Raw genomic sequence first — 15,645 nt, forward strand, 5'->3', positions numbered from 1 at the left:
ACACAGAAATTCAATGTTGCATAGAAAATACCATGCAGAATGGTTTCTTTCTGTGAAAGATACAAATGTATCTAAGAAAAAAAATGTCTTTGTTTTTCTAAATTTACTATGCCGCGAAACTGTATGATTGATGAAACCAAGTGATTACATGGGAGAAAACTGAGAAATAATTGAGCTTGCTTATAGCTAGGGGGATTATTTTGTAGCCTTTAGTCAGAAACATATCTTTTCCAGCAAAGGAATAGGATGGAATAAAAAAGGGAGACTATATTGTCATCAGATTATGGTGGAATAGTTGTAGTGTGCAGTATTGTTAACTTTTGCATTTTATACAGTCAGTTGTGCCGAGATATTCTGGATGTTACTCTTACTTAGATATATGTTCTTGAATTACACAGAACAAGGATAAAAGTCCGACAATGTCTCCTACTACAAACACCACAATCCCTTTTGGCCTGAAGCCACGATCAGGTAATGTGGGAAAGAAAATGATCTAATTTGTATGTACTTTTTTTCTTTTTTTCACATCTGTGTTATTAATAGATGTCTGTATTTTTTTTACCTTAAGAAGGCAGTGATGAAACATTTTCTGGACAACAGTTAGAAGAAGATTAGAACGTTTTAAGGTTATAGGTCTGAATCAAGATTGAACTTGTAGCAAGTATGTATTTGGCACATTATATATGGATCAAATTTTCATCACTTCCTAATAAATCAGGTGTTTTATAAAATTGTATGTATGTATGTTTTAAAAAATGTGTGTATTTGTATAAATACACATTTTATACATGTATACATATATATCATCTGTGCTGACATATTAATTGAAATATGTTTTTTTGTTTAGTGAGTATGTAGTGATACAGCTTAGATTTTATTGAATAATATATGTGAATAGTTAGGCTTGTTTGGAAAACGCTTATGCATTGCTCTCAAAATGACTCATGCAATGAGTCTTTCAGTAGTTATGCTTGTGTAAGGATCAAGCATTATAGGAAGATTAGATGTTTGCTTCAGCCAGCAGCTGAGTGTAATGAATTTGCAATGCACTAAATCTGCATAGCCGTAAGTCTTTTAACAAGCAGCAATCTATTTATTAAAACAAACAAATAAGCCAAAAAAAAAAAACCCAAAAAACTATTGATGTATTTGAGGGCTTGGGTAACAGCTTCCTTTAAAAACAGGATTAGCTACAGGATTAAACTCAGTTTTTATCTTCTCCGTGCTGAGGTAGTCAATGATAAGTCATCTCACATCACCTCTGAAGAGTAACTGTAGGTTTTTCAGTATGTTTCAGCATCCTAAGACCAATTCTGGTCTCTCGCATTCACCACAAGTGCTTTTAATCAAGTGCTGGTAAACCACTACAAGCTTGTATTTTCCATAAGAAAATATCTTGGCAATAATGGCAGCAGTTTCACGTTTGCGTGTTTAAGAAATTGTACCCATAGATTTGTTGTTTTAAAAAGCAAAGAAAATGGTTTTGAACCAACCTTGCTTCATGAGAGGATATTTTAAATATCTTATATATATTTTTTATGATACAGAGTTTGAAAGATCTGTTCAGTTGCATTTCTTAATTTGTTGAACTGTTAAGCTCTTTTCTTGTATGTTCCTGATACTTTAGAGATGTTGTTATTTCTCTATATACTTAAAGTACGGGTTAAATGATGAGCAAATGGGTCCTTTCAGGATTTGGAAACAGTAAAACATTGAGTAATATTGCAGAGCCCAGTGGCAGCATTGTGGTAACACCATTGGGAGAAAGATGTGTGAAGGCAAACGGGCTCATGCCGTGTTGCTGCTGTCACGGGATGCAATCTGTGTTTTGCTGAGCTGCCAGTGAAATTTGCTCCTGTTCGAGTGTTAGTTTAATGTGCACTTCAGAATCTTAGTATTTTAGTGCGCCAAGATGTCCTGTACTTAATGACTGTAATCAGCGAGGGCAAAACAGACTAGTGAATCTCTTTTTAGAGGATTTCTAGGATGACTGGATTGCAATGATTGCAGTCCTTTGCAACAAATCCTCCAAGTCGCATGATGGAAGACCAGATGTGCATAACTCCTACAGTTCTTTCCCTGTCTATTTTGCAGCTATGTATAGCCTTATTAAATACCAAAGCCAGTTGGTTCTAATCTGTTGGTCTTCTGCACTGTACCAATTCAAATTCATATATTTTAATTGCTTTAAGTATGCCAGTACTATAGTGTTTCTTGGACACAGCTATGGGTTGCAGAAAACTTGATAATCTGAATAAGCTTTCCTTTCCATATCATACACTACAGAGTCACCAACCTAGAGCCATTACTGCACAATCTTCCACCTCATCGCATCCAGTTTCAGTCATGGTACCTTAAATTAATGGCATGATAAGACAGGGGAATTTGGCAATATTAAAAATTTAGGTCCAACTTCAGATGTATATTAGCTGTGTAGCACGATGTAATAAAATGAAATCTTGCAAATTAGTGAAGGTGCATATTGTTTCCTCTCCTGCTCCCACCCTAGAACTACTCTAAAAGTAGTATTAATTTTTTTTTTGCTAACGCATAAGAATAATTTACAGATAGAAGTAGTACATGACTGAAAATACTGGCATGTTTGTGAATCCTGCATGTTTTTCCCATTAAAGCTGTTTACCTTGCCATGCCTCTAGTTTCTTCAGTGTATTTCCTTTAAAACTTTGTGCATGTTTTGTCTGAGTTTGAACCATCCTTATCACTGTCTGCAGTTGTACTTGTTAATTATATACTGCTTTATTGTCCTAGAGCTGAGCTAGTCTAGGGGTCCAGCAATTCTGTGATCCAAGAAAATTTTTCAGCTCAGTTTGTAGTTTATTTTAATAGCTTTTTTCATTTAACTTCTTCATGGCCTTAGGGGAAACCTTAAGACTCATTAGAAATTAGTTTTAGCTATTTAACTTTATTAGAGCTTACATTTGAATTACTTGCTTCTATAAATCTTTTAAATATGAGTGCAAGATTAAAAGAACATTAAAATGTTCTAACTAAAGCATGTATATCGTTCTCTGTGGAAAACCTAGTGGCAAATTTTCAATGAAAATATGTGCAACCATACTTTTCTGAAATTTGAGAGTTTATTTTCACTGTGTTTATTTTCATCTATTTTAAATGAATGTTGCTTTCTTTTTGACCTTTCCCCCTCCCCCCACATTGTTTCATAATGATTTATGTCTCTTGGAAAGGTGAAAGTAAACTGTTCTAGACTTCTGGTAAGGATTCCTGTTTTTTGAAGTACACACACAAATGTAAGTGCTTCCGGAGGATAAAACACAGTGGCTGAAACTTCTGTGTTAGTACATACTGTGTTAGTACATAGTGATACGTGTTCAGGACTGAAGGTCCTTTTATTCTTTCATTTTAAAGCTAGGCAAAATATTGGGAAAATTCATATCTGATGGCTGACATGGCACACAAAGAAAATGTTCTGAAAGGTAATGAATGTGTTTTGACGACTCGGCAGATTCTTTTCAAGGCTCAGATATTTACATAAAAGGTAAAAAGAAGAGGATTTTTTTAATTTTTCAGGATGTTTCCACCTGTATTTTAAATACTTTCATAGAGTATGAGCTTCTGAAATTCACATTAATTTTGAAAACCTTAAAATGTTACCATTGGAAAAAACCAAATAGTTACAAGTTTTCTTAGAGCCATAGTTTTGCTCTTGGAAAGTGCTTTTGCTCTCTGAAAAAGAATCACTCAAAATAGTTAATTAATTTCAGTTCATTGTGCTTGATTCATGAATTGATTAAAATGTTCAAGGTGGTGCTAATTGTCAAAACTGAGTGTTGCAATGTTCTTGCCGCGGTATCTTTAATATGCCAGACCTTGAAACCCGAACATCTGCTAATACATCTTGCAGTACTCCAGAATAATATTTTGCTTTTGTTCTGTGCCATTTTGAGGTCGGTGTGTTTCACAGTTTCTGCTGAACAAGGTGACAGCAACACAGACAAACAAACAAAAGCAAAGTGTACCTTCAGAGGCTAAAAGAAACACTGACAAAACTCAGAATCACAAAACAGTTTGTATTGTGAAGTGAAAAATTGTTCCCTTGCAGCTGTTTACGTAGCATAATCTTACATGTGAATGCAGTGTATTTATTTTGGTAACTTGTAGAGGATTTGAAGCACAGTGTTAGTATCTGCAGACGTGCTTGCCTCACTGTCTTTCAAGTTTGTTGAAACACATAATGATCATTAGAACCTGACGGTATTTTTTTCTCCTTTGAGTGCTAGTCACTGCTTTTCTAATCTCTGGATATTTATTACTTACATTTGTTTTCTTCACTAACTACATTATCTGTGTTCTTTGGAAAATAATGAGAATCCTAATTACCAGCATAATTAAAGACTGTTTATCATTTGCCATAAATCTATGTTCTGTTACCCAGTGTTGACTCTGCTCAGAGTTTAGGTTGTGCTGACTCTCGGGTTCGGCTGATCTGGTGTCCCACCAGCCAGAAGCAGTAAACTGGCTTTGGAAAAAGGCATGGCCAAAGAGAGAGAGCTCTTGAATGGTTGAGTGTGAGGAGAAGTTTAAGGTGAAGTTTTATGTGATGCTGAATTATCACCATGTTAATACAGATTCCAGCATTGTGGGAAGGAGAAAGCCTATGTGATTAAATTCCTTATGATTATTACTTTGGAATGGTATAAAATAGGGGCTTTCTGTGCTTACTGAAACTTTACCTTTGACTTTCTTCTAATATTACATGGTTTTAGCTGCCTTTTGACCTATACAGTAATTTTAAATTGATTTAGGGTTATGGTTTAGAATTTAGAGTAAAGGTAGTTTATAATCTCCAGTTTAGTTGAGGAGCCATGAATGTTGCTTGTGTGTGGGATTCGGTAGATAAAACATGGAAATACATGTAGGAAACCAAGGAATGAGTGAGTTTGTAATTGCTGTGGCAGAAGTTATGAGGAACATTGTGATGAGATACAGGAAAAAAATCATTAATTAGTGACATCATTGTGAAGGGCAGAGAAAGAGATTAAAATTTTGTGTCAGAAAATAGGAAACCAGTGGGAAGCTTTGAAAGGATGGATGATGTGCTGAAGATAAGCAGGGAGGAGATGTTTTAAGGATGTCAGTGTCCAGTTCTGAAACAATGTAGAATGGAGGTTTGAGGAAAGCTTGGGCGGAAAGCCTTGCCACAATCAAGACAGGAGACAGGAGTGCAGAGTAGATGTGGTGAGGAAGGAGTAAATGTCCGCTGAAGGATTTGAGGAACAAATAAGAGGGGTTGTCGTGACTAGTTGGAGAGAAGGCAGGATGGCTGGAGAACAGGGACTGTATTGCTGTGTAAGTTTAGCTCCATAGTGAGTTGATGGGTGGTCATGAACTGTAGGTGTGACATGTTTTTTACAGGCATCTGGTGAATAGTCTCCACACTCTGTTGCAGCATCTGTGGAAATGTGCAGTTTTGCATGCTTTTGGGAGCCCAGTTGGATCGTTACTGAATTTATGCTTATTTTAGAAGACTACAGTGCAGGTTTGCCAAGGCTTGTGGTGCAGACTCAGGATTGCCCTTTAATAGAGGTATTGTATGTCTGTTCTTGTCCCTGGAAAGTCTGTAAAAGTTGAGGAGGACCAGAACTTTCCTAGGGTGGTGGCCCCATTGTAGGTTTGGAGCTATTGCTGGGGGAGTCAGCAAGAAAGAAAAATAGTGCTGCATGCAAGTGAATTAAAACAAAGGGAAAACATCTGTAGTACATGTACTTACACAACATTTTTCAAGAGAATAAGAATCTAAGGAGTAATGTAGTTGCTACTTATCAAAATCAGCTAGGAGGTTGTAATGTAATAATATTTTCATAACGATGTGTAAATTTTCTTTGTCTTTGGGGGAGGAAGCGTTCTTATTACATAGTTGCAAAAACCACCAAAATGCTTATTCTCTCAACTTTTCCTTGCTGAAACTTCACAACTGATATGTTCACCTTCTGATTCCCGGAGTCAAGGTATTTGTCAAGCTATAATGTGATATCTATGGGTACTTTTTCTTAAAACTTGGTTCTAAACAAGTTGTGTGAAGTGCTATGGTTACAATGATCTTGCTAAGCTTAACAGCCTTAACTGCGCATATAATGTATGATATGCAAGTACTAACATATAACTTTTCATTCTTTTTATTCTGCACCATCTTTCATTCTTTTTTCAAAAATTACACATTTTGTATTAATCACCTTTGAATTACATCTTTGTCATTACCATACGATCCTAATGCCATATATGAACTGCTGCTGCCCCCTTTTATCCCCCCGCCGGTCCTTATACCACTGTGGTTGGACTGGCTGTCACTCCCTTCCAGCAGACCCATCCCTCAGTCTTCCTCCTATCTCCTTCAACACACTTACACAGGCACAAACATGGGACAACTTTAGCTACAGTATCCCATCTGAAGGAGACAGTGACAATGGTAGGTGTTCCATATATAATTTACTTCAGTTTGTGTTTTCAGAAACCTGAATATATGGCAAATGCCCCTTGTGGCTGAGGATGAAAGACAATACTCTTGAGGGGATATTTATAAGACTAAATACCTCAGAGGATGCACGTTAATTGACTGTGAAATATGTAGTAACAAAACTAAATGGGTGAAGAGCATCACCGTTTTCAAGTCTGGCAAAAATACTTTTCCCATGATATCCACTTCAGGAACTATTTCCAATGTAGGCTTATTTACTTGCTTTACTTTCAAGGATTTATAAAAGTTGTACTCAAACAGCAATTAATTTTGCTACTGTCTTCTCTGCGTTTTTTTGTTTATTTTTTTTTTTTTGATAGATACTGACTATTAATAAAAATATCCTACTCCAAATCTGCAGTTATTGATGCAGGTGCATAACTAACTTCACTAGAAGAGGAATCCATGAAGAAACAAAGCTCAAACAATCAGCTAAGCAAAAATAGTGATTTCTATCAAACAGAAACTGTTAGTAAGCTGTAAAATTTCTCTGTGCATAGTGAAGGTCAGGTACATTAGTGGATGTCGTTACTGCTTCTTTTGGGTTTTTTTGGGGTGTTATTGTCACAGTACATTGGGTCTTGGCACTAATATGCAAAGCTGGCCATGTTTGTTTCTCAGAGTCATCTACTGCATTAATAGTTAAATGTCAGATGGAAGAAACAGAATCTAGACAATTAAATGATTTATAAATATTCGATAGGCAATAGGACTGAAGTAGGACTGCTGTTCTTCCAGTTGCCCTAAATTGGAAGGGTGTTTAGGTACTGGAAGGCAACGAAACTGTCAAAAGCATCAGATTGAAACCCAGACCACAAATTTTGAATGATAAATGCCAACATTCAGTTTAGAACACCTACATTATTAGTTCATTACTTGACAATACTTACTATTGCCACAGTGATCTTGATTATAAAACCACAGAAGACAGCATATGTAAGGAATCAGCCCTATAAAGGATATGAGTATGGAATATAGGAATTGTGATAACGGTAAGTTGAAAAACTGAATTTAGTTCATGATAGTATGAAACTAGCTTGAAATTTCACTGATGAATAATATTCTAATAGAGAAAAGGGAAGGCTAGAGGTACTTCTAGCAGTGCCAGATTTGATCTATGTTAATCTAGAGTTGTTAGTGTTTTAGTCTTCTAAATGAAATGAGCAGTATAGACTGACCTGTGCTTGTGCGTTTGGAACAGATGTCTCATGGCATTAAAGCTTAAGCCAAATGTAAATATTACTGTTTATTACCTTGGGCTGTTACAACAGAAAACTGCTTTTACAATTTATTTCTTTTTTAATCAGGACTGTTGCCTTTCTGTTTAGAGTTTGTTATCTAAAGTATATCTTCCTATGGTAGGAAGTAACTCAGAGACCATTCTCTGGCACTGAGGTTAGCTGGCACAGCATGATTCAAATCCAAACCTAAGCACTCTTACGTTCCAAACCAGGATGGCTGCATTTAAGCTGCCTTTGGGGAATGTCCCTTGCCTGTGCTATTCCTCGAGCTGTACCAAGACATTGCATAGAAGAGAGGTGGGTTTGCACAGACCAAAACCATACCAGGAAGCCAAAACATTTACAGTGTCGATGTGTGCTGGCCACTGCTGAGGATGCATCAGTGCACCAGCCCTGTGTAGCTTACTAATATGGGTGCAGCCTTTGATACAGAAATGTCATGTCTTATTATTTCATATCACCTTTAATGTAGTTATCTGGCAACAGCTCTGTAATAGAGGAGGCTAAGTCCAGAGTGTCTGGGACGTTATGAGGCTTGGAACAGACAGGTCTCCCAAGACCAAGGGTCATACCGTTATGGAGGCTTTGGTTTAGCAAATGACTCTGCATAATAACTTCACTGTTACTTAAATTTGGACTGAACAAATCAATCAAAGAGAAATCTTAACTATAAACTTCTATCCTGACTTCTCTGCCTCTCATTAGTCCAACCTTCTTTTTGTCAATAATTTTAGAGTCAGGTTAAATAATTTTGTTGTTCACCTGAAGGATAATATTGTCAAAATAAGTACTTGGGACTCTAAATTCCTTGATGTCCTATAAATAGTGCACCTGTGTGCATTGTAACTTGGTACAAAAATGAAAATTTTCACAAGGAAGTTTGTCCTTGACTGTGGTATGTCAAATACATATCCTGTTAACTATTACCCATTTAACTTGTTGAGAAGCATACAAAATGCTTTTAAAAAAAAACCTATTGGAACAAGCATTACCTAATAACCTTGGTTGACCATGGGTTCAGAAAGCAGCAACTCGCTATTGGAAACAGTAAAAAATAGCCCTTCAGGTGTGTGTGAGGTGCGGGCTCCCCTTGCTGGAAAACGTGGGTAATGCAGAGAAGCAAGCAATACTTGGGACTGCCAAAACTTTCTGTGTTAGAACATTTTTCGTTAAACTCTATATATAAACTGAAACTTTTATAACTAAGGCTTTTGAGTGTGTGGTTGTTTTGTTTGTTTTGGTTTGGGTTTTTTTAATCAATTAAGCTTATTTTATTTAGAAACTTTTAATTTTAGTTTCCCACTGCCTTGAGATTAGCCTGCCTTTTTCCTCGTGGTGGAATATGTCTCATTCATGAATAGAATTGAATAAGGAATGTTGATATTTACTTTTTATGAACTGATGTTTGTAGTCTGAAATCAGAAGGAACTGTGCTTGGGACATTCATATTGACTTAGCAAAGGCTTAAACAAAGATAGCTGTGGCCAAACTGAATTAACTCCATGATAATGCTGTGATACTTCCAAAACTGAACATAAATATGAGCTAATGCTTTCATAGAGAATCTTTTGAAATGTTGCTTCTACTAATAAAGCTCCAGTGGCATTTAAATATCATTTAAATATGGTATTACTCTTCAAGAATGGTTTTATCTAGGCATTTTATCCATGAAAGGCAGCAAAGCTCAATTATTAGAGTTGTACAGTGAACTATTTTTAAAATTAAAATCTTAGAAATTGCAATTACAGTTTTTAATAAAAGCGATAAGATATTTTTTATTTCACCTCTTAAAAATTTCGGAGCAGTCTCAAATTGTTTGAGTAAATATTTTTGCTAATATGAAATTTTGATTCAATATAATTCTAGAATTTAATAGTCCTGGGTAAGAATTTCTCCACTTTGAAAACTTTGCAGTTAATTTTGTTGTTGTAGTTGTCCTAAATTATATGATTTACTACATATCTTATTAAATAACATTTTAGATATTTTTAATTGTTTAATTTTTACCATATATAAATGCTTCATAAGAAATTTACCAATATACTAATTAGCTTAAAATTGTCTAAATTGATAGGTAATGCTTTTGAAATGGTGTACTTAAATCAAGTACATGGATTGTTGTACTTCATAACAACAGTAGTTACAGTTGTTAACAGCCTTTGTATGTTTGGATATGTGCAGTCATAGTTACACATATGCCTCTGTACAAAATATTAAGCAGCACATATCTTTTGATACACTGTGCTTTGGAAATAGAGTTCTATTCCAATCTTGCAATTTGCTTTCTACAAAGATTAAATGTCAATCCAACTGTGGACCTACTGCATCTGAAGGCGTGGCTCTGCTACTCTCACCTTATGTGTGGGAGGTTGGCATAATGTATGTGTTTAGTTATGATGTGTGCACCTGTGTGTAGATCCTTCTGAATGGTGACACTGGTGAAGCGATGTAGTCTACCTGGAGATGGGAACTGAGCTGCAGTGGGTATCTGTAGTTCTGTCCGGGATGTGCTCCTAGTCTGCCAGTGGGATTTCTGCTGACATTAAAAAGGATAAAGTTTACTAACATAAAACTGTAGTATTTAGGTGTTATATTTAAAAGCAGTTTTGTTTAGCAAATAGCCTTTAATATGGCATGTCATAAAATTACTGATTTAACAGTGGTGTAGCAAATTTTGGTTGCCTGTGAAAAGATAAAGCTTTGACTGTGTGAGTCAAGAAGTGGAAGGAAGCAAGTTTAGTAACTGGCCATAGTTTATTCTGTCTTGATGCCTCAGATAAGTAACCTAAGGATATGTAAGGAGTTTGTTGCCTTAAGATCCTTTTTTAGTAAATAAGGGAAAGAATTACTGCCTGTTGGCTGAACTGCATTAGATGGTGTCTCTCTGTCCCTTTGGATAGAGAAATACCTTATATTATTAATTTTGTTACTTAACCAACTTGCATACAGTTAGGTGTGAGATTCCTGGTGTCTGAGATATCAAAGTATTTCTCCTACAGAAACTTTGTCTTGTTTATTTGAGCCCTAGGTGCCAGAGGTTATAATTTTGTGTGTTGGCTCTGAAATGACTTGGGGACTTCATTAAACAGTTTCCTTTTGGTTAGAATGTAGATGAAATTTCCTTGTACCAGGAGTGCAATTTTTTAATTTGTTACATATTTTGAGAACTGATTTTTAAAATTCAGCCTACTACCCAAATCACAACCAAAATAAAATGACTGATATGCCACGATTTTTAACGGAACATTAGAATTACTGTGATTACACCCATATGTACCTTTCTATAGGTACATACGAATAATTCAACATTTTTCACTCCTCTGGTAGGTTCTATTGGCAATTCATATAGTTCCAATTTTCTGATGTGCCTTTTAGGAAACAAAAAGCTCCGCCCTCCTCTCCTGTTACTTATTGACCCAGAAATTATCCTCTCTTTCTTTAATGGCCTTCAATTAATAGAATTGAGACTGAGCAGGAGCTGTATGTAAAAGCTGAGGTTTCTAGGCTTTGTACTTTCCACCCAATTAATTGGTACTTAGAGCGTCATGTTGCGTTCGGAAGGAGGAATGCAGGAAAGCAATAATACAACATGCTCCTGCCTTTTAAGCAGTATTATTTTCCATAATAATCAAGTTGGCCTATAAGTTGAGTGGCAAACAGCTGACATATGTATTTTGAGCATCTTCTTGTTCTTCGGAACCATTCCCAACAGTAATTGATCACGAAAAAAGGAAGCGTAGAGGTGCGTATATGCAGAGATTTCGTGTAATAATTTCAAGAAACTGTATGTGGGCAAAGTGATCGAGTCGACAGCACAAGGGTTGGCAGGAGAGAGTACAGCGAAGAGTTTGTGCAATGCTACATTTGCAACACGACTTTTTAATGTAGGCAGACTTACTGAATTGGGTAAATCTGCCTACATTAGTCTTTGTTTGGTGGGTGGGTTTTTTTTTAGTATAACCTTATCTACAAGCAGTTTGTCCTATGTAGGAAGATGCTTGTCACAGCTTGTTACATAATTCAGCATCTTGTTAGGAGAGCGTTCTCCTTCAAGGAATAAGAAGTGTTTCCTGCCAGGTTAGATACAAAGTTTTCTGCAGATCAGAGTCTCTAACGGACACTGCTGGTGCTTAATCATCTGAAAAACCTTGCCTGTTGAGATTAGGATTTGGTTGAAAAATTATCCTCTCCATTGATGGCACATGATACCGTTCAGAGCAATATCCTGAAAATCTCCATTTACGATTGTAATCCAAGATCAGTTTTTTCTGTTCTCCTGAGGACAGAGAAATTTTCTGACAGCTTTTTCTGGAGGCAGTGCCTAAAGATTTTGCTTCATTTGAAATCAGTAAACCAAAGTGTTAGTTTTTAAACTCAAATTTGTCTTTTTTTTAAAATCATAGTGTTCTTAAGACCACAAAGAAATTTGGAATCCATAGACCCCCAATTTACAATTAGAAGGAAAATGGAGCAGTTGAGAGAAGAGAGAGAACTTGTGGAACAGCTACGTGAGGTATGTATTGGTAGAATTAATTTCTGCTAATGGAATGTACTTTTTATTTTTTCTTTGAGAAAGTTGTCTAAGTAGGAGAATATTAAAAAGGTTAAATGAGGCAATATTACTTCCGCAAATCACATTGATGAGACCATTCCTGAATTGCTTTATCGTGGTCAGAAAGGTTTTGTAAAAATGCAAAATCTTAATGGGAGTTACTGAAATGACATACAGTTAAATAGCATGCTTTGTACTGGTGGAATTAAGAATTTATTTAATTATATCAGAAAGGGTGAGGGTTTAGAAACTATTTCCTAACAGCTGGAGAAGACTTCAGTTTAGCAAGTAAAGAGCATAATGAAATCTATTAACTTCAGTTAAAGCTGAAGTTAATTTTTTTTAAAGCCGGTAACTAATGCTTTAAACAACTTTCTTAGAAATGAAATGAATGTTTTATCACTTGAAGATCTGAATATACAAAATGGTGTCCTCATATATTGTCTTGAATATAGAAGCTAGGGCCTGATGCAAAAATTGCTGCATGTGGTTGCATAGGGTCTGTGTTACACAGCTAATACCTAAGTAGTGCTGTTCGTGTGACACCTATTTGTGTCAAAAAAAAGATGTCATCCTTTGCTGCAAGGAGTGTTGTGAGCCTGAACCTGTCCAGGTTTCCAGTTATATCACGTTACCAACAGAAGGGGTGGTATCGTTGCACTCCTAAACGCGCTCTTAAACTCCTAAATCCTGAAGACGTGGTAGGTGACTTTGATATCGCAACCGAATTACAAGATTATTTGTTCTTATGTCATTAGCTTTATGGAATGACTAATTCCAAAATTATTGATTTATCTTAAATAACATGTCTTGTATTTTTTAATTTTAAAGCAAGAGGGTTGACTTTTTTTTCTTTTTACCGCATAGTGTTTAAAAGGCAGGTTGTTTAATGTAGAACTATGGGGACTTTTAGGTCTTCATTCTCTTACCTCAGGCCCTCACCTGCTTTAAGTCTCGATTAATCTTACTTTATCTTGCTGAATTTCTGAAGAGAACAGATCTTGTTGAAGATTCAGAGTAGTTGATTGAATGTTGTATATTACTAATTCTAAGCTTGGATGGTGCCAAAAGGATGAGGTGCAGGAATTAGATGGGACAGACTTACCAGTAATAGAGAAGAAAATGGGATTAGCAGTAGTAAGCTGCAATAGGATGTAGTTCTCCTGAGCATAGTCTAGTCAGCAGCATCAATGCAACTTTTTACGTTTCTTTTAAGAGTTACCACAAGTATGTAGCAAGTCTCCAAGCAATTGTTCCTAAAAATAACGCTCTCAAGGTTCCTGCCATGTGTATTATTTCAGCTAATTCTCACAGTGAAAAGTAGAACAAGGTTATTCACTGTATCGGGCATGATCATGGAGACTCTAATAAGGCTTTCCCTACACTTGTATTTTTATTAGGTATTACCAGTAATACTGGTTTAATGTGTTATTGACCTTCAGCTCCATGCACTATCCTTCTTTGCCCTCACCCTGAAGCGTTGTGTCCTGAAATGAAAGTTCTATTGTCTCTTGTGAAAAGCTTGATTACAAGTCAAGGACTGGTGACAGAAGCTAGAAGATTGGCCCTGTTTGGAAGCACATAGTGAGATTTTTTGGATTAATAAAGTTTACTCTGGCATACTGGGTACTTTAGTGAGAGAAGAAACCTCCAGACAATCTCATTATGTACCATACAAGAAAATAGCCCAGAACATATAAGTCATTAAGTTCATACTTACTGAATAAACATAGCTGTTGGTATATTTTGCTTTTGAATTGTTTCATGGTATGTTAGAATTTAGTGAGACTTCACAGAACCTGCAGCCTTAACCAAGTTGGACACTAAACAAGAAGGAACAACTATTATAGTATTCGGGTTCCTTATTTAGGAAATTGAATGCACAGTTACTTTTAGCTCAACTGCTTCACCTGAGCCATATGTTGTGAGAACATTGGTGTTTCTTCCATACGTTCCCCCCTTTTCTTTCGAATGGTGTGTTTTTACAGAAATTGCTCCATTTCATAAAACTTTTTCTTCAAAGACACACTTCTTTTTTCCTCCATTCAAGCCATTTGATTTTGTATACATCTGTGGTCACTTCAGACAGTTGTCATTTCGAGAGTGATTGACCACTTACTCTTGAGCAATAGAGTCTAGCAAGAAATACTGGTTGATTTTTGTCACTCAAAGGGTAAACATTCAATACTTTGGACAAGTGGAACAAATTACCTGCTGCTGTGGTATGCATGATTTTGAAAAAGAGAGCAGTTCTTCACTGGTGACAGAATTGAAAGAGAACTGATACACTTCTTGAAGTCTTCACTTTTAATTAAATCTAGTCTCAAACCATGAACTGGCACTGAAATAGTGGTGTTGGTGCGCTGTGCTCATAAAAAATAAAAAGCACCCTGATCTATACTGAGTAGCTTCCCAACAGGCCAGTTCTTTAAGAGAAGGAATTTTTAATTCATTAACTTGTATAAACTTGATGTAATATATTTGGAAAAAAGTCTCAAATATATTCTTAATGTATAACTTTCTGTATATATCTCATATACCAAGAATGTTTTTTAATATATGAATTAATCCAAGGTGAAAGCAAAACATATTAGTACATGTGATGCACTCCCTTGTTTGGCACTTGTGAGACTGTACATGCGAGTACTTGAGTGGTGTGTACAGTAAAAGAAAAACTGGCAAAATATAATGAAACACCAGAGTGAATTCAGTGGAGGCTACTTCATGGTGAGGACACCCAAAGTAAGTACGAGGAAGAAGCTTGGAGAAAAGTGTTGAGAGTATCATATGACTGTCCTCAGCTGCCTGAAGAATAATAATAATAGAGGAGATAAAGCTGGGCTTTTCAAAGATGCAAAAAGAGTGAGGGACAGTGGCACAAATTGTAGAGAAAGAAATTCCAAGTAGCGATTAGGAGAAAATTCTTTGCAATAAGGATGGTGAAACACTGAACAAGGTTACCTGGAGAAGTTGTGGAATCTCCTTCCTTGCAAATATCCAGAGCTTAACTAACCAAGGCTCTGATCTCGTTTCATATTTGTTAGACAAGATGACCTTCAGAAATCCCTTCCAACCTACACTCTCCTTTGATTCTAAAGAGAATAATCTATTTTCATCTAGAACAGCCAGCATAGATTGAGGTAATGTATTAATAGAGAATAACGACATTAAGGAGGTTCAACTAGTAATAAGAAATATCTGTTCTAAGGTAATGGAAGTGATTATCTCTGAGAATTAATCTATGAGTTATCTCGAAGTATAGTGTTGGAATGTTTTCAAGATTGGAACACAATCTAGGAGACTCATATGTAACAATCTTATTGTAGGAGGGTTTTTTTCTGGAAAATTCTGAAATATTT

General features: G+C 35.9%; 1 protein-coding gene across 1 annotated transcript in view; it reads left to right on the top strand.

Annotated features, from left to right (window-relative positions):
- Positions 1–15,645, top strand: part of LRCH1 (leucine rich repeats and calponin homology domain containing 1) — a 130,772-nt gene that overhangs the window by 93,313 nt on the left and 21,814 nt on the right. Inside the window, exons 15-17 of the mRNA XM_074157733.1 lie at positions 399–471; positions 6,338–6,445; positions 12,138–12,247. Coding sequence (XP_074013834.1) covers positions 399–471; positions 6,338–6,445; positions 12,138–12,247 — 291 coding nt within the window. The remainder of the gene's footprint in view (positions 1–398; positions 472–6,337; positions 6,446–12,137; positions 12,248–15,645) is intronic.

The sequence above is a fragment of the Numenius arquata genome, chromosome 1, assembly GCF_964106895.1.
Source record: "Numenius arquata chromosome 1, bNumArq3.hap1.1, whole genome shotgun sequence".
In the NCBI taxonomy this organism is placed as follows: Eukaryota; Metazoa; Chordata; class Aves; order Charadriiformes; family Scolopacidae; genus Numenius; species Numenius arquata.